The 20,248-nt window shown below is 40.5% G+C and overlaps 2 protein-coding genes across 2 annotated transcripts in view; both read left to right on the top strand.

Annotated features, from left to right (window-relative positions):
* The first annotated feature begins 2,948 nt into the window (after nucleotides 1-2,948).
* Nucleotides 2,949-7,778, top strand: gje1a (gap junction protein epsilon 1a). The gene is made up of 4 exons (XM_071515938.1): nucleotides 2,949-2,987; nucleotides 3,812-3,994; nucleotides 5,750-5,947; nucleotides 7,581-7,778. Exons 1-4 carry the CDS (start codon nucleotides 2,949-2,951, stop codon nucleotides 7,776-7,778), a joined length of 618 nt encoding a protein of 205 aa, XP_071372039.1.
* Nucleotides 7,779-13,493: 5,715 nt separating this feature from the next.
* vta1 (vesicle (multivesicular body) trafficking 1) overlaps nucleotides 13,494-20,248 on the top strand; it is a gene marked incomplete at its 3' end in the record, with an annotated part of 64,941 nt that continues 58,186 nt past the window's right edge. The window contains 1 exon segment of the mRNA XM_071515937.1: nucleotides 13,494-13,674. Within this exon segment, the coding sequence (XP_071372038.1) occupies nucleotides 13,584-13,674 (91 nt within the window).

Here is a 20,248-nt window from a genome sequence, read left to right as displayed (position 1 = left end):
AAGATAACTATTAAATAATGTATAAATTAATACCTTAGTTAACATGAACACCATTAGTAAATTAACTTAGTGACCCTTATTGTAAAGTGTTACCAAGACAACAAGCTCCATATACCCAAAGAAGCAACAACGGGATACAAATGAAGGGGTTCATTCCAAAACTCTATATATTGAACATTTCTGCTCCATAAAATTCATCATTCAATATTTAAGAAACACAGATGATTCATTCCTTAAATACATAACTATTTTATAAGCAAAGCTCTTATGATGATTCACAACTTTAATAGAAACCCAGAATGTCCTTTACTTTCATGTCAGCAGTCATTCTGTGACGGTCTGCGTCGACGCTTTCAAACGGTGGATATCTCCGTTTGGAGTGACACTCTTCAAAGACGGCGACAGGAATAACGGTGTCAGGTTCAGGGATGAAGTCGTGCAAAAAACAGCTTTTAACAGCAACGAGCGCATGTTTCCAAGGTGAATAAACACTCACTAAGACCTGAAATTGTGTTTTTGATTAGAAAATTGGCTGGTGTGTGTGTGTGACATTTGATTAAAAAAATACATGTTCTAGTAAATAAATAAAAAATCCCTATAAATGTAAGTTTTTAAGACCGTGCCAAAAATTGCAGAGCCAGAAGAGGAGAGCCGGTGTTTCTTTTTGCGCTTTGCAATGAGCACTTCTTCTGCAGATCGATTTTAAAGTTCATATTTACAGGCTAATCATATGTCTTTCTGTGCTGAAAGAGACAAAAAATAATTAGGAGATAATTAGGAGCACCCTTTTTTATTTTGCATTTTACTTAAATTATTATGATTTAAAATTTTATTTCATGATTTAAAATTAAACAAATCGTAGTGCTACACAGTGTTCATATACCAGTATGCAATGTATTATATAGTTCAATAAAACTGCCTCCCAAAAGAACAAAAATTCCCCTAAAACTCAGACCAAGGGGGCAAACAATGCCCTCTGGAAAAAACTGGAAAACTGGGAAAAAAAATCATCTTGTATTTTTTAACCAAAAAAACAAAACAAAACAAAAACCTCCAGAAGCCACATCTAAAGGATAAAATCACATCAAGGAGCTTTCAGGACCAATCATTTCCTGGAAGCTGATAGTTTGGTGACCTAAGACTAATATTTATCACACTGATCAAATAATATCATCTTGTCAGTCACTGACTTTGTCTCCAGAAAGTCTATTTTTATAGGCAGGTTTGGCAGTGTTGGTGATGAATGTATTTATGTAATTTAGTGCCTCTGTTCCCAAAACTCTCTGTATGAAGCGCTGACCTCAGATCAGCTCTGTCATGTTCTGGTTATTGTCTTTGTCTCTGTTTGGTTTCTGACACACAGAAGTTGTGCCAGGGTTTTTTTTTACGCACCGCGTCGGTTCTCCTGTTCCGGTGCGCACAGCCGTTGCCATCCAGCAGGTTTCTCTGTCCAAACTGCGTCAGACGAGACAGACTTAGTCCGGATTACACCGGACGATAGGCGATTTAGCCTTCAAAATAAAAGCGTAAGATTTTGTTTTGTTTTTATGTGTTATTTTGCACACTCTGTATACATGCTGGAATTAATTAATTTTCATCCTTATATTTACATGTAATGCATTCTAGTGGTGCAAATTTCAGTTGCATTATGTTTAATGCCATCCATTTGCTGTACTATTCCTATTTCTATTCTATCTTTCTTTGTTTTTTTATTACTATTCTGCTGCATTCTGCTGCACCCAATTTCCCCACCGGGATCATTTAAATGTCATCTTATTTTGTTTATATCAGTGTGTTTGGTTATTATAATTTCTTGCTGCATTATCTTGAGTACTCGTTGCTTGTCTTGTCCTTCGCTACCTTCATCCTTCATCTCATCTCCATCAGCTCGGAGCTTGATTTTGAAAGTTGTGACAGGAAGTTCCATCAGTTAATTCTGTCTGGCTTGACTCTGATCTCTGTCCCGCAGGTCCCGCAACTGGCATGAGTTTAGGAGCCCTGAGTGGAAAAAGAGGGGGGAATGAACAACACGCCGCCAGGATTACGGTTGGTGTGTGGACTTCAATTTTATTTTAATTGTCCAGTTTTGACTTTTTGAATTTGATTTTGATCGGGTTTCCTTGCTGTGTTGGTGGCTGGTCGCTCGTAGCTCGCCAAGGGACTGTATTTGGGACAACAGCAGCTCCGTGAATGCTCTTCCAGAAGTATTTGCAGTGCAGGGTGTGTTGTCATCACTCTTGTTTTTGACTTTTTATTTTTGTGATAATTAGTAATGATAATGATATGTTCCCACGCAAATATAACTCCACAAAACAAAACAAAAAAAAACCTTTCTTTTGGTATCAAAATCTTAATTTTACCAAAATTGATTGTCATTTATCATATTTAAAGTAGGCGTATAATTAAAAAAAAATCCAGCTCAGTTAAGAACAGACATTCTTCAAAAAATGTTCCTCTAAAAAATGTAAAATTTTAGATGAAAACAGAAAGAAAAAGTGAACAGGTGCAGTTGATCTCCCTGGTCCTTTACCTAACTAGGTGCAGCTATTGCATTGTATTTTTGCTGCATGTTTGCCATCTCTCTCTCTGCATTGTGTGCAACAGGAGTTTGTTTTTTTCGCTGACATAGTTCTATAGGGATTATAATGCAGGGACCACATGCCCTCACAGGCCATTGTTGGCCTCTCCATCTCTGTTGTCCTTTTTCTACTGAGCGAGTCAATTGATGGAGGGATAAAGGGCAAAAAAATATGCATTGACACGGGCTTTCAGGCGAGAGAGAGGGAGAGAGACGTAGAGAGAGAGGGAGAAAGAGAGAGAGAGAGAGGTCAGTTGGAGATAGTGACTTTTTCGCCTTACTGTTGGTGGCCTTTGACTGGTGCCAGCAAACCGGCCATGAAGGCCTGCAGCGGCCCTGCAACTGACCAGGGGACAACAACAGGCAAACCATGTCTTTAAACTACATCAAAAACTTCTATGAAGGATGTGTAAGTAGATCACAAAGGCCGACTGAGGAGCGTTTTAGTGTTAATTTCATCCGAGCAGATAGGCCTACCCGGCTCACGCTTACTGCAGTTCAGGATTTGATGGTTACACCGGGGGAGACTTTGAATAATTATCCCTCCTGAGGCTCAAAGTGAAAAGGCATTGATCTGTTTTTAATCGTTAATCCATCTCCTTTTACCTCCTTTGTCATATGTATTTGATTGCTATATTTGTGAGACAAGCGGCTCTTTGCTGTTTGAGCGTGTCATTTAGGCCTGTCACTGTTAAACATCATTCACAGTATGTGTTAGAGAGTAGATACAGAGAGTAGATTGGAAATGTTTCATCTGAACGGGTTTTGTTGTAGCTTCCAGAGAGCCACTGTCACAGGTGCATTTATCTGGCTGACAAAAGGTATTTTCTCTTTGTCTGACTGTGACTGTGTGTGTGTGTGCGCGCGTGTGTGTGTCCATGCACATTTGTTTGTCCCATACATTTGTGTGTCTGTGCCATGAATGTGTGAATGCTTGTTTGTACACATATGTGGACCTATACATAATGTACACTTTGTGCTTGTACATGTGTGTCTGTGCGCACATATGATCACCTGTGTGTGTGTGTGTGTGTGTGCATGCGTGTGTGTACTTATTTTTGTGTCCTTGCCTGTGTGCATGTGCCTGCTTGTGTGTATGCATTTGCTTGCTTTAATGTGTATGTGTATGTTTGTGTGTTGCCTGAATGTGCATTTCTGTTTGTGCTGTATGTTCATGATCGCTTGTGTTTGTATATGTGTGTGTGTGTGTGTGTGTGTGTGTGTGTGTACCAGCTCAGGCCTCCTACGGTGATAGGCCAGTTCCACACCTTGTTCTTCGGCTCGGTGCGGATGTTCTTCCTGGGCGTTCTTGGATTCGCCGTCTATGGGAATGAGGCTCTGCACTTCAGCTGCGACCCCGACCGCCGAGAACTCAACCTGTACTGCTACAACCAGTTCAGACCCATAACACCTCAGGTACAACTACACTAAACTAAACTAAACTAAACTAAACTAAACTAAACTAAACTACACTACACTACACTACACTACACTAAACTAAACTAAACTAAACTAACAAGTTTCCTGCTACAACCAGTTCAGACCCATAACACCTCAGGTACAACTACACTTAAACTAAACTAAACTAAACTAAACTAAGTTTCCTGCTACAACCAGTTTGGACCATCACAGATACAACTAAGCTAGGGTGACCACATTTTCAAACCCCCAAACCGGGACCCTTAAGTGTAGCGCACGTTCATGCACGTGCACATGTATGCGCTTATGCACGCACCATAGGTGTTTTCATCAGGTTTGGGACAATTATTTCAGCGCTTAGCACACCTAGTGACTGCACCTTTCAACACCATGGACAGCGCCTCAGCAAACGAAAAATGATGTTTTGTCTCCAAAAATCCACCAAAACATAGTTTATGTGGTGCATTGTTTATGTTTTTTGATTGGGTTAGGTAATAATGAGCAGGACAGAACATGATAAATGTCTATGTAAGCTCTGAAAACAAGTATAATACTATTATTATTATTTTAATTGTGGTGAAAACCGGGACAGTTTGGTAGTGAATGTTGGAAACCGAGAGATTTTAGTGTTTTACAGATATTTGTCGGGACTCGGGACACCCATCTTGAAACCGGGACAATCCCGGACAAACCGGGACATCTGGTCACCGTAAACTAAGCTAAGCTAAGCTAAACTACGTAGGTTAAACTGCTACAACCAGTTCAGACCCATATACTACAGGTACAAGTAAACTAAACTAAATTAAACTAAACTAAACAAGGTTACACTGCTACAACCAGTTCAGACCCATAACATCACAGGTACAACTAAGCTAAGCTAAACTAAGCTAAGGTAAACTAAGTTATGCTAAACTAAGTTGCTCCAACCAGTTCAGACCCATAACATTGTAAATACAACAAATCAAAACTTACTCACTAAATACATTACACAACTAAACTAAACTAAACTAAACTAAACTAAACTAAACCAAACCAAACCAAACCTACAGAAATCAGAACCACTTTAATCACCAGGTGCAATAAATGTACAAGGCGTTTTATTATTTTACGTTCTGTTGTTACTGAAGCGATATATCCAACAAGCCAGCCAAATTCAGAATATTCCACTTGAACCAACTTGAAGGACAAGCAGCTGGTGTTTGGAAAATGTAATTCAGGAGAGGTGAAACATCGCAGGAATCATGAGAGTCGACTGAGTTCCTGCCAGCCGCAGTTAACAAAACTGACATATTTTATTCACCTGCAGCATCTGGATGGCCAATTTAAAACCAATGTCTCGAGTCATGTTCTTTCTTTCTTTCTTTCTTTCTTTTCCTCTCCTGCCCTTCCTCCCTTAATTCCTCCCTTAATTTCCTTCCTTCCTTTCTTTCCTTTTGTCCTTTTCCTTCCTTTCTTCTTTCCATTCGTTCATCCATTTTTCATTCCTCCCTCCCTTCCCATCCTTACTTCCCTTCCTCCCTACTTTCCTTCCTTCCTTGTATCCCTTCCATCCTACTGTCCTACCTTCCTTCTTTGCCTTGCCTCTGTACTTTCCTTCCTTCCACCCTCCCTCCCTTCTTTCTTTCTTGCTCTTCTCCTTCCCTCTTATCTCCATCAATTCCTCCCTTCTTCCTCCCTCCCTCTCTCTTTTCATTTCCTCCTCCCTTCCTCCCTCCTTCCTTACCTCTTTCCCTCCTTCCTTCCCTCCTGCAGGTCTTCTGGGCGTTACAGCTAGTAACAGTGCTGGTTCCTGGGGCGGTGTTCCACCTCTATGCAGCCTGTAAGAACATCGACCAGGAGGAGATCCTCCAGCGACCCATCTACACCGTCTTCTACATCATCTCTGTTCTGCTACGCATCATCCTGGAGGTCGTCGCCTTCTGGCTACAGAGCCACCTCTTCGGCTTCCAGGTCTGTCAGCTAATAATGATTTACAATAACGGCTACTTTATTAGGTACACCTTTATTCCTCTCGTCCAGACCACGAGTCAGGTGGCTGTGACTGAGTACATAAAGCATCCAGACGAGAGTCGAGAACTTCAGATAGTGTATGACTAAATGATAGAATGGGCAGAAGAGGCGTGATTTCAGCGGCTATGAATGTGGTATTATTGTCGGTGTCAGATGTGCCGATTTCAGCATCCCATAAAATGCCAACCACCTGGGATTGTAGCACACTGCAGTTTACCGAGAATGGTGTGATAAACAACAAATATCCAGTCAGCAGCAGTCCTGTGGGCAAAAATTAGTTGACAATCAGAGGAGACTTGTTCAAGCCAAGAGGCAGGCCACAAGTATGCAAACAACAGCTCAGTACAGCAGCGGTGTGAAGAAGATCATCTCAGAATGCAAAACTTTTGCGAAACCTTGAAGCAGACGGACTACAGCGCCAGAAGACCATGCTGGTTCCACTCCTGTCAGCTGAGAACAAGAATATGAAGCTACAACGGCCACATGGTCATCAAATGTGGATAATTGAAGGGTGGAAAACTGTTGCTTGGTCTTCCTGTTTTTCTGTTACGACATGCTGGTGGCAACATGACATAAGCATGTCCGACTTTGGTGTACACAGCATGAATCCATGGATCCACCCTGCCTGGTGTCAGTGGTACAGGCTAGTGGTGGTGGGAAATGACCAGAGTCTGCCCTTTTACTTATTGATACTGCCAGCAGGATAATGCCAACAGCGGACTGAAGCAGTCACTCTGAAGCCACAGTAAGCTTTGATCAAAAGTCAAAATGTCTTCATGTAATACAATAATTTAGCCAGTAGCATACGACTGTGTGAACGCATGGATGTAAACACTAGTCTAGCTGGTCCTCTTAGTGGTGACCAAATATAAAAGATGAAGCAGACTGTAGAACTGGCTGTGGATAATCATTTATGTCATTCTAAAAAAATGTGATGCAGGAACTTTACCCATGGGGTGCAAGTGCCAATTCTGCATGTATGACAGTTATCGCTTTCAATACGCATCAGGTATTGCATTCTGACCTTTACTTCTGTCAACGCTGGTGGCAGGGTCCGACCTTGGGTAGTGGTTCTGGGAAATGGCACAGCCTACCCTTTTACATATTGATGCTTCCAGCAGGATAATGCACCATGTCACAAAAGCATGTATCGTCTCAAGATGGTTCCGGGAACGTGACAGTGACTTGAGTTTCCGCCGATACCCTGAGCAGTCCCCAGATCGCAACCCAATAGACCCAATAGAGACCTTTGGGATGAGGTGCAACGGGATGTTCTCAGCATGAATGTGCCACTGAAAAATCTGCAGGAACTGGGTGATGCTTTTGGCTCAGCATGGACCGCGATCCCTGTGGAACGTTTCTAGCACTTTTTTGAATTCATGCCTTGAGGAAGTAAGGCTGTTCTGGGGCCAAACAAGGGTCCTCCCATGTACTTGCTCGGTGTACCTAATAAAGTGAGTGTATAATTCAATAATAAGAATGAGAATGAAAGCACATTTCTCAGCAAAATTCTTAAGTGCTGTCTATGTACCAATCACAGGTGCGTCCTTACCTCTCTCTTTCTGTCTCCCAGGTCCACCCGCTGTACATGTGCGATGCCAGTGCTTTGGAAAAGACCTTTAATGTGACTAAGTGCATGGTGCCCGAACACTTTGAAAAAACCATCTTCCTCAGTGCCATGTACACCTTCACTGTCATCACCATACTGCTCTGCATTGCCGAGATTTTTGAGATACTCTGCCGACGGCTCGGTTATCTCACCAACCAATGACACCTTCTACACACACACACACACACACAAACACGCACAAAAACACACACACACACACACACACACACACACACACAAATGACTAAGGGTGAAAATACAACACTAATTCTGCCAGTTTTTTAATGGCCGCCTGGTTAGCTACTGCTGGACATTTACAAACCAGGAAGCTAACGTGATGGCAAAACCTCACCTGTGGTCCATAGTGAGTTGCACCAAGAAATTTGAGAGGGTGCAACAATGTCAGAGCTGGCAAGTCTAGGTGTTTTTTGCCCTTAGCTATAGAGTGATCATCCTTGGTCATATTTCAGATATTTGTGTGTCTGTATTGGCCGAGTCCGAGGGTGGACACAACGGCCAGAAACTATGTACCTCTGCCTCTGAACTGTTGGGGGGAAGGGACACAAAGATTTTTGGTTTTCTTTTTTCCACAAGATAACTGTGAAAGACAGGTGTCAACTGACTTTTGCTAGTGTCTGTTATGACAGAATATAGATCTATTATTTATCCATATGGGACAGATATGTGCCAGTAGGAATAACTTTGTTCTAAAACCTCAAGACATGGTGCTACTAGAAAGTGTGATGCTGGTCACATTGGACCATGAGAAAGCCCAGAAACCTCAGAAAGTCAGAAACCTGGTGGCCCCTAGCAGCTTGGGGGTCTCTAAACCCCCTTTCTCACAGTTTTACCCAGTTTTACCTCAGATCTGAAACTCTTAAGGAAGAAAAACACTGGAAGCATCAGACGCTTGCATTTTCAAATGCACCAATTGGTTTCAATGGCCCAGTGCACACTGAAAGCATCAAGTGCTTCATCAAACCACCTTGATGCATCTGCTCTGAACCTGGTCCAGTTTTAGAGTTCCAACGGTGGACTCAAACAGCCATTTTTTATGAAGTTTCTGAAGCCTTGACCAAAAGTCAAAAGGTCTTCATGTAATACAATAACTGCAAACAATGCAAATAATTTAGCCAGTAGCATACAACTGGGTGAATGCATGGATACAAACACTATAGTCTAGCTGGCCCTCTTGGTGGGGACCAAATCTAAGAATCAGACTGTAGAACTGGCTGTGTTATCATGATGTCATTCTAAAGAAAATGTGATGCAGTAACTTTACCCATGGGGTGGTGAAATGCAGGTGCCAAAGCTGTTGACACTTCCAGGTGTTACAGTTATCACTTCCAATATGCCTCAGTTGTAGCTTCCAGCGTGTTCTGACCTTTACTTCCATCAACATGAGCGCCACAACTTTGTTATGGTCTCTTGATGGAGTTGAAAATCCTTTTCAGATGGCTGGGTCCAAAACAACATTCAAATTGCCTGGTAGAGTGGAGCCAAGTGATCTGTCTAAAACATGCAAAACCCCACCGATGTGGTGCTCCAGGAAGGCTAAAACAAAAGACTATCTTAAGGTCTTTAAGCTATGTCACAACAGAGATGCCATCACTGTGCAGTCCATGTGGAAATGGTTGACATGTAGTGGCTTTCTCTCTGAGGGTAAATAATACACCATTGGAGAAAAAAAAAATGGGTAAAAAATTGACCTGGTGTAATAACTAGAAAAAACAGACTAGATAAACTCCCTGATTCAGATTTTAAAACGTTAAAGGAATTCATAGTCTGAAAGATAATTAATTTGGGATATATAAAAAGTGTTGTTTTAATTTGGGGTATACAAATGCGTTGGAATTGAAATATTTAAAAATATTACCATCTCTCTAATCTTTTTTTTTTTTCCAATATCAGTAAAAAATAATCAATTGCTAGACGAGACAAAAAATGCTGAGCATTTGTCCATGCTTACAGATTTATAATGCAATTGTACAAACGACATATAGGTTGACATCCAATGATGAATTGCTGAAGGGAATTGCTGGGCAGTATGTGCTTGTTTAACAGAGTGGGTATTGAACCACCACCGCTAGCTTGTCCAAACATCAAGACTTGGTCTTACCAGGTCTCAGACAATGTTCCAAAATATCACATAAGTGAGGTTGCTAACAGACTTGGACAAAATCAGAGCAGAATATTGCTGTTGCCAGATGAAAAACCACATATCAGCAAAAAATATGTTTTTCAAGAATGACAAAAGCCAAGGGTTATTTTCTCACTGATGGCCATGTATTTTTGGAATTATAGAATGGAGTTTTTAACAGGGCTCACAAGTCATGAAAGCCATTAATAAATGACCATATAAACTTTTAATTAGTAGAAAGTAAGAAAAACAAATTAATCAAAGTTGTAGTTACATATTTTGTTCTCTCTGACAGCAGCAATATGTTTCAAATACTAAAAGAAAGAAAACACAGTTCTTCATTTAATCTCACATTTAATGCTATAATGCATACATTTTTTGGGCTGGTGAGTGAAATCAAGTGCTCATCAAGTTGTTAAGATCTATTTGAAACAGTGGTTTTGCTTTTGCCCATGTATGACTCAAAAAAACACCTCTCCTCTACTTTGGAAATCTTGGTCAAGGGTGTTCTCTACCCCCCACTCTCTTTATATGGCCTTTTCCTAGCTTGTAGTAATACACATAATGCTTTCTTTGATTTTACCTTTGGTGTCACTGTAGATGTATTTTAAAATGATTACCTCTCTTGTTTTGTAATGTTGTTTTTATCAGACATCCATCCAACTTTTGTTATGAAGTTTTCAGCTATGTGTTTATCATCTCAGGTACAATATTGCATTACCAGACAAAAGTGGTTCAAACCTTTATTTCAAATCCTTTTAAACCCTTTAAATAAGCTTTTCCAGCATGTTGGGACCACTCCAACTGATCCCAAACTACCCAACACCTCATTAGTCAGACTGTGTTTGAGAGGATTTGAAACAGGTATGTGACCCCTGTGGTCTGTGGGATTCTGCGTTCTGGTATCTGTGACTGGAGGATGGTTTTGAATTTTGCCTCTAAAAGTTCTGTCACCTAGACTTAGGCCTCGTTTACATTAAATAAAAATGTAGTGTTTCACATCTGTGGTGCTGTACAGCTTGAATGGGTGGAGCATGGCATGTTTAGGGGTTCGATTCCCACTGGGTTTGATTCCCATACTGTGGGAATATTGAAAACGCATGCAGTCATGGTACTGTAAGGTACTATGGACTGAAGGGTCCATCGACTGTCATATTACATCTTGCACACAACCTAAATTTGACCAAATTCTGCCTGTTTGCTCCTCACAGACTGACCTCTAAATCCAGATGTGAAATGCCACATTTTTTCACAAACAGGGTCTTTGCCTAGAGGTAAACTCTGTGATGTGATGTCACCAGGGATATTTGAAGTGCAACCCTTTAAGTCACAATGAAATTGCATTTTGAGAGCATTCTGCTTTTGTAATTTGATGTATTTCTTGTTGAAACAGCGAGACATAACAGGGGGAGGGGTCACTCAAATGTGGCCGATGGTGTAAACCAATCAGAGGCAGATTTATTTGATGGGAATGGTGTAATGATGGGATTGTTCAAAAATCTGTTATGGTTTTATTGGTTGGAATTTTGATGTATACCTAACCACTAAAGATTTTCCACCATGTTCCAGAAAGTAAAAGTAAGATTTTGATATAAAAAATAGAAGAAAATGAAAATTTTGTGCATCATCTTTTGGCATTTATTGTTAAATGGGTGCATATTATGACATAGAAAATGAAAAATGGGAATGTTAAAATGTTCATATCATGTGACTTTCAAGTACTGCCAACCCAGTAGACACTTAAGCTCATGCTCTCATCTACAGTGACTTAAAAATGAACCAGCCACCTTGCTGCCCCAAACGACTTTTCAAGCATCGCTCAGCTTGTCCTGCTGTGACGCCACATCACTGTTTACCTCTAGGTCTAATGCTAGTCTTCATAGCATCTCTAGTCTTGACCAAATAGGCCGATAGCTCACCACGGCAAAGCAGTAGTTAAATCCATTTATGACAATATTTTGCTCAGGTTGGCCAAAGCCAAAAAGCACAATCAAAAATTTTATTTTTTTGGGCTTATATTAAAAGTTATTCTACAGGTTTAAGGCTTTTAGGTCCATAGGCTAGTCTTGGTAAAGAGCTTGTTCAAGTTTATACATGAAGCTGAGGTTACCTGTCATAGAATTACTTATATTTAGCTATTCAGAAAACAGATGGTGTATAAGATTGATTATTCCGGTTAATATCTGTAGAGCTTTGAGATTTTTTTGGTCTTATGCAGGATTTAACATGTCTTGATGCTTCCTTTGAGCAAAAATATCAGGGTCATTTCTGGAAAGAGTATGCTGCACCATACATATTCCACACACACACACACACACACACACGCACACACAAACATTTTCTTTCATTTTTATATTTTGGATTTTTACCCATGTTGTTACATGTAGCTTCCTTAGTTGTGCAGGGGAACTGATACTCATTTCATTTTTCATCAGCTGTGCTCTGTCTCTGTATTTGACTCATTCTGTCCACATTCAGTCCACAACCTCTCAGCTTTGTCAAATAAATAGAGGCACATTTTATGACCAACGCATATATTTAAACAAAACTCTGTCCTTCTGTCCGTCTGAGTGCTGCTGTTTAGGTAACCAGTGATTTTCCTACTTGTTTTGTCTTGAGATGATTGATTAAAAATGTCTACAATTGTCTTTGTTTCATTTTTGATTGATTTATTGACTTGGTTGATTGGTTGGTTGATTGATTAAAAGGATATATATATGTATAGGCCTATATATATATAGACAGATAGACAGATAGATAGATAGATAGATAGATAGATAGACGTATGAGGGAGAAAGTCATTGAGTTCATGCTCCAGGTCCACTGCTGCTCAGCAGCACACAAATCCCAACCGCATTTTAACTGACAAGCCCATAAATCAAATAACTTTAATTTATATAGTGCTTTTTATGAAACAAGCTCGATACAAGGCAAAGAAAGGACATCAAGTGTGTGTGTGTACGTGTGTGTGCATGTGCGAGTGTGTGTATATGTGTGTGTGTGTGTGTGTATGTGTGTATGAGTGATAGTGCTGTAGGTCTGGGCCAACACCAGGACAGCTCCATGTGTCCCATGAATAAAGGAAGAGATAAAGGCTGGTATGGGAGTTACAGCAGACTGGCATACTGTATATTAGACTGTTGCCTGTGTAATGAGTGGATGTTGAGTGGATGTTGCAAAAAGATATTAAGAACATACAAGTACATCATAAGTACCTATAAGATACTGGGTACAGACTTTTAAGACAGGAGAGAAGAAAAAAAGTGTTTGGAGTATCACAACTCTAAGATATGTTATGGATAATTCATAAGGTTATGATTACAATTAAGATGGATTAAAAACAGAAACATTTAAACTTTGATTTTTGGAGCTTTTGGATTTATTGGATATTTAAGAGTTGTAAAAAATAAGTACATTTCTTTTGTAGTACTTTTGTACAAGTAAAGTCACAATCTGAGGGTGATGCTCCAAAAATAATAATCTTTTGAGTAAGAGGTTACTCTTACTCAAAAGATTGACGTTAGCCCACTGCACACTTTACACAATAAATGAACAAAAGTCATCCCATTAGTTAGAGTGATTACATTCTCAGAAAAGGTGCAGTACAGTCTCTTTATGCATTACATAAGGAGCAAAGATATGAGACCTTTGCATGAAGGGGCACTTGAACAGCTGATGACGTCTTCCGTCCTGCGTGGGCAGCTGCTCCTATTGGATAGATATGCGGAAGTGAAGGACGACAGGGGAACACTTTTGCTAACATCAACAACGAGCCAGTTCTCACTTTCATTGATATTTATTCGTCTTCTGGAGGGTTTTTAACAAACATGGCCCTGCCGGCTCAGCTCAAACCCATCCAACACCACCTGCGGACCGCACAGGAGCATGAGAAACGGGACCCTGTCGTGGCTTACTACTGTAAGTTTGTGGCTAAGTTAGTGTGTTGGCTAACGTTAGCCTTAGCTACTGTAGCATCCCAGCTTTGTTTACCTGTTCCGACAACTGACAGCTTGTTAGCTTAGCAGCTGGAACAGCTACTAAACAAGCTAGCAGTAGCCTCTGACGTGTTGTAAAGTAGGACTTTATGAATAATAAATTGCACAGTGCACAAACTGCTCACAGTTAACGGCTGTTTCAAAGTATTAACGAGCCACTGAGCTGCAGTTAGGAGCTCTGTTGACGCTAATTGTGGCTAGCTGGGCCAGTTCAAACTTAGGGATTAGCTGGATAAGTTAGGTGACAGCAGTCATGAGTTGCTACTGATGAATGTTCCCTCACTTAATAGTGGCTGTGAATATGTCTGGTATGTTTGGTGACTCATATCTAGCATACCAAGGCTGTATCTAGCTTGCTGCTAGATCCCAGTATTCACTTGCCACTTTCAATGCTTCGCCAGCCAAAGGGATAGAAATATCCTAAAGTCATGGTTGGCTACCAGCCAAAGTGGGTTCGAGTTAGTCGGCACACATGCTACAGCCAGAATCTACCAGCATTTCACTGATGGCTCATGTAAATTCCCCGTCCAGCTTGTTTCTCTTTGGCACTGTGTGTTGTCTAATAGATCATCATGAGCCTCCATAGAGAGGCATGGCTGGCTCAGCTGTAGAGAATGGGCTCCACCCTGCTCCACAGTCAGTGACAGCAGTTCAGCTGTGGCAGTGACTAAACAAACTGCATACCATACTGATTAGTTTGCATAACATACAGTATTGTTACACTGGCCTTAGTTGTTCAAATGTCATATTTTATTGCTGCCCACCTTGACTGTAAACCACTGTGGGAAACCCTGTATTAGTAAACAAAGTATTTTGTACAAGTGTCTTTGCAATAGGATTTTTAATGTCCTGCCACCATGGTTTGGGACATTGTGTCGTCATGGTCTGTCTGTCTGTCTGTCTATGGAGACACATTCTTGTGAACTAAATAGGCTAACTCAAGAACAATACATGATAGAAACTTCATACTTACACCACAGTTTCCCCTTATGGACAAGATGATCTAATTAGATTTTGGAGCACCTTGCTGCATAAATTTACATATTAATGGTGAAAAACTGAGTTTCTTCAATCTAGCCTACTTAACTAATTCATGCCATAAGATAATATTAATAATGATAATAAAAATAATAATACACTTCATATGGAGTTGATATTAATACCACCCATGTGTTATAATGCATTAATAAGCTTAATTAATTACCTAATTTTCATAAGTGGTTATATTTGGTAGGCTGTGTCATGGTGATTATGGCGAGACATTACACTGCTCAACTGCCTCTTGTTTTACATATGATGAGCCGGTGTTGCTGAATATGATTCTACTACAGGCTTAGCAAACTGGTCATTGTTGAGCTTTATCTACAGTATGTGTGTGTTTTATGTGACAGAAATTGCCACAGAGTTACTTGTGCCAACATGTCACATACAGGTATCAGTATCAGTATATTTTAGGTGCAGCAAGTAGCCTAACCACACCCCACTTTCGGGCAAGCTATTGGAGATCACTTTCTATTGATAACATAGTTTGCACAGGTTTCGATGCAGCAGGGGTTTGTAGTTGACCTAGTTGAGCTGTGATATGCAGAGGAAAAAAGTGAAAATATGTTATTGTGCAAAATTACAATAAAACAATTTTGCTTCCTGAAAGCAAGACAAATAATCATGATTAATAATCATCATGATAATATTTAGCAATATAATCAGGATTATAATTTTTGCCATAGTCGAGCAGCTCTAGAACCGATAGTCGATAGTTGATAGTCGACTAACCCGCAGCCACAGCCACAGTTTGGCTGGTGTTCATTTTTCACCCTGGTGATTAGCTGATAGTGTTGTGCTGTATGAGTGGAAGTATACAGGATGACATTCACTTTAATTATGGCTAGAGATTTGAGCAACTCCAGCCTAATCGCTAAACCATCGTCATCTGTTGTTTTTCTAACCTTTTACCATTGTCCTGATGGGCAGTCCAAGGGAAACTAAAATTCAGTTTGGTATTTTGATGTTTACTTCACTTATTAACTCACTCATTAACTGTAACTGTTGGAAACAAAACATCAATGCTGCTTTGTGCTGTTAAACTTACTAATTGGATGTGTTGACTTCAGCTCCAGTCTGCCCACTCCATAGCCTTCAAACCATGGTGGGTGGAGAAGCTTTCACTCACCTTGGTTTTAAAATCACTGTGGAGGCCCATGCCCTTGTTAAATTGTTCTGAGGCAGATAGTGTGGATATCTGGTGATGTATTTTAATGGAAAGAGAGAAAATTGAAGCTGACACGTAAAATTACAGATGGACTGAATTTTTTTTTTTTTTACTTGCCAGGTACGTAAAGGTGTTTCCAACAGTCTACATTAGCAATGTAATAATCTGTTACTTTATCGGTCCTTGTAGGGAAATTCTCTTTTCTCTTGCTTCCTCCACAGGGAGGTCAGAGGTCAGGCTCAGACACAGAGCAGCCCAACTTTGCTTTAAAGTGGACTTACATAGCCTGTTTTTCCACAGAGCATGATGTGTGCTTTTTTTAGAGGTTGTCAAGGCTCTGAAGCCCCAGGGACTTTTTGCTCTGCTCCATCATCATCATCATCATGATCATCATCATCAGCGTGACAGAGATATTACCAATCAGCTGTTCTCTGGTAGCCTGCGGTGAGAGCGGCGGCAAATCTTATATTTTTCCACTGCTTTGGTATTGCCTTTTGTAACATTACATCGTTTTGATGAGTTAACATACATAGCTACCAAGCACTAATTAGCTGGCATTAATTGAAAATAAATAGAAAAAACAACAACAATAAAGCTTAGCATCGAGCCCGATGGATGCAACTGTTCTCCAAGCATTGTTTTTGAGATGCAGTCTGGCCCGACGATCGATCAGATAGCCAGACTGGAGACTCTGGCCCTTTGGCCCAATAAGATTTTTTCAAACGTGTTTAATTTTGTCGGGCCAAGTCTGGACGGGCTTGTGTAGTGCGAAGCGGTCTGAGACTCACCAAGACTGAAATCTAACAATCTGACCCTGGCAACAGCCAATTAGAGTTTAAAACAAAGAGCAAGAAAAAGGAAATTAACTGGAAAAGAAGAACAACCACTCCCACTGACGTAGGATACATGAGTAGTTTCCCAAATCCACTTGCTCCACTCTTGATAACTTGCTATACAACTTTATTCTGAGGAACAATACTCATATAAAATGGTAATGTGCCTGGCTCAATCCACCGAAGTATGCAATTACAAATTTAGTGAAAGAATTCTCATATACAGAATTCTTCATCAGTGTTATAATAATATCGAATATAAGTAATATCGCTATATAAGTAATATTGCTTCAAAATACATTTGCAATGTAACTGTTGACTGGAGCTTCTGTACTGTAAAGCCCGAAACGACACCTGTTTCGTAACCGTATTCACAGTGAACTGTTTTGGACGAATGGGGAAATGTTTTTGAATGACAAAATCGGGTAATGTGTAATGATCTCTTCTCTTTATGCATGTGACGGCCGTCTTTTCCCTGTCGCCTAACCCAGGACTTCTGGTTGAAGGATGGTCTCTTCTAGGGCTGCACGATTATCACAAAAATTATTATTGCTGATATATTGCCTTGATATTGTAATTGCGATTATAATTTTGATTAAACGAATAGTTCACCCAAAAATGAAAATTCAGCCATTATCTACTCACCCCCATGCCGGTGGAAAGTCAGGTGAAGTTTCTTAGTCCACAAAACAGTCCTGGAGCTTCACAGCAAAACAGCGTTGCAGCATTCTCCTAAACAACCAAAGTTGCTGGGGACTTGTCTTAAAACGTAAAAAAAAACAACCCAAAAAAAACCATAAAATGACTCCATACAGCTCGTCCGGCGTAATCCAAGTCTCCGGATGCCCCGAGATCCCAAGCTGACTTGAAAAGACGACATTTACACCTTTTTTTTAGCCGAAATCTTCACTGTAGCTGCTGAGCTCAAAGCCGCGTTCACGTTAGCGCGCACCCCGTCTGAAGTGGGTGCACGAGCTCGAAGTTCACTAGTATTGAACCAGTCCCAGATGTAATATAACAATATAAAAACGTATGATGCAATGCAGCAAAATACGTAGTCCAGTCCACAGTGTTTTGCTGTGAAGCTCCAGGACTGTTTTGTGGACTAAGAAACTTCACCCGACTTTCCATCGGCATGGGGGTGAGTAGATAATGACTGAATTTTCATTTTTGGGTGAACTATTCCTTTAATATAATTTCAATTAAATACCTATTTTGTGTTGCTAACTGCATATACTGTATTCTCTACCAACCAAAACAAATCAAGCCATTAACAGTGTTCTGAAATTACTTTATTGCACTTTTAAATAAATAAATGAGCCAGGTTCAGCGTTACTCATTTTAATCTAGCCCTACCTCTCAAGTTGTGTGGGAGGCTCGCTACCACAAACAGAAGAGAAATTCACACTTCTTAAAAGATGCTACTAGGGATCATACTGTTCAAAGCAGGCTTAGCAGCACGGCTCGGGATTGGTCGGATAATGTGAATGGCTCTGATTGGCCGGTGCACTCACAAGCTCGACGGATCTGTCTGTGATTGGTTACACCACTCATTTGTTTAATGCTCATCTCGATTAATATCCGATTAATTGTGCAGCCCTCGTCTTTTCAGCCACTAGGCCACTGTGCCACTCACTTTTCACTGAAGCATCTCCGTGATTCATTCATCTTGATTGAACAACTTAATTCCAGCGTTTACCATGAGGGCTGTTATGTCCAATAGGGCCATTTCAAATATTGTTGACTCTTATTTGTGGTCTTTTTGAATTTGCCCTGGCCCTTGAAAGCCCCTCTCATCCCTGCTGTGGAAAACGCAGCCAATCAGAGCCCCAGCACGGCTCATTACCGATCTCTGATTGGCTGCAGATGACTGAGGAAGAGGGTGTTTGAGGGCCTGCTGGGAAGTGGATTAGACCGAGATTAGAGAATGGTGATGAGTGTGTGTGTGCGTGGTAGAAATATGCTTAAAAAACATAATTTTCTGAGGTGGATTAAGCCAAGATGATTGTGTGTTAAGAATATACTTCAAAACAAAATTCATTTCCCTATCTTTCTTAGGTGGATAAGGCAACAATGGTGGTGTGTGAGTGTGTGTGTGTTTGTGTGCATGTGTGTTGGGAATATGCTTACAGACATAATTTTTCTATCTTAACAGCCCAAAACGATTGTGTGTGTGTGTATGTGTGAATGGGTGCCTGTGAATGTGTGTGTGTGTGTGTGTGTGTGGGGGGGTTTGTGTTAGCAATATTTGTGTGTGTGTGCATGTGAATATATTTGGAAACATAATTTTTCTCCTGACTAGCAGCAGCAGTATAGGAACACCAAGCTTTGCTGTTTTTTTTTCTATTGATTTTTTTTTCTCCCAAAAATCTTTATTCATAACAGTGTAGACTCTGTGAAAGTGAAAGCAAAGTGGAAAATTATGTAGTCACAGAACTGCTGGTCTTGCTCTTAATGAAGCGGGCTTGGCAGGATGGAGATTTCCATATTTAGTCTGTAAGTTGTGTGTTAAATGGCAAGACAGAGAGTGGCTCTCCTTAAATCCCTCTTAAATCATTTCCTCAAGGTGAAAAGCTAAACATGCAGTGAGAGGCGGTTTGGTTAGTTTGGGGTTTTTCGGTTTATTCTCAAGTGGTTGCTGTAAATAAGAATTTATGTTCTTAGCGGGGAAGGAAACTGACGGCTTCTGTCCGTCAACATCGGTGGTTGGTGGTTTCCAAAATTCACCAGACACTTTTACTGTTGAAGCAGCCAGTTAGATTTTTGGAATAGAGCAGGACCTCCTGAGGATGGCTGGATACCCTGCAGTGTGACTGGTCAACTAAATTACCAGTCACAGCCAACGTTTACCAGGCTGGTGGTTAGTGGTCATTTCCCCATTGTGATCACGATGGGAATCTGGCTGAACTCTGAACAGGAGAGGGTAAGGCAAACGTGTTAACATGCAAACATGTTAGGGTCAAAAGCCTTATTCTCATTTTTTGTTCTGTTCTGAGCAAGTGCAATTGCCAAGAGGAGGAGATATTGACAAAAGACTGTGTCAAAGGGAACTGTTTTGGATACACACACTAGGCTCCTTATATCCTATGGGTTTAAATGTCGATTTTGACATGAGTGTCATGTTATAATGTGGAGTTTTTATGAGATTTCATCGGTTTATCTGAAATCCTAGGGCTTTAGGAACTGCACTTCATGACGGCCTTCCTGATGTCTGTGCAGTTCCTTTACCCCTTAAATATATATGTTAAGTATTTTTTCTTTTCTATTTTCTGGATGTTTGTCATTTTTTTGCACACTGTGCTTGTTGAGTGTTCGCACTTGTGATGCGGATTATACATCCTCTTGTGTTCCTTCTAGTGAATGTATGTATGTTCTTGTGTGCATCTAGAGAGGACTACACACTAAGTATCTGCTGAACTACACTTCCCATCTGAGCAAGAGCAATACAGCACAGG

The sequence above is a fragment of the Centroberyx affinis genome, unplaced genomic scaffold (assembly GCF_046629955.1).
Source record: "Centroberyx affinis isolate AG114_WGS23_722 - 3 ecotype Tasmania unplaced genomic scaffold, CSIRO-AGI_Caff_v1 ptg000381l_1, whole genome shotgun sequence".
NCBI classification, from domain to species: Eukaryota; Metazoa; Chordata; class Actinopteri; order Beryciformes; family Berycidae; genus Centroberyx; species Centroberyx affinis.
The sequence above is the reverse complement of the archived record's forward strand: the minus strand, read 5'-3'. Positions and strand labels throughout refer to the sequence as shown.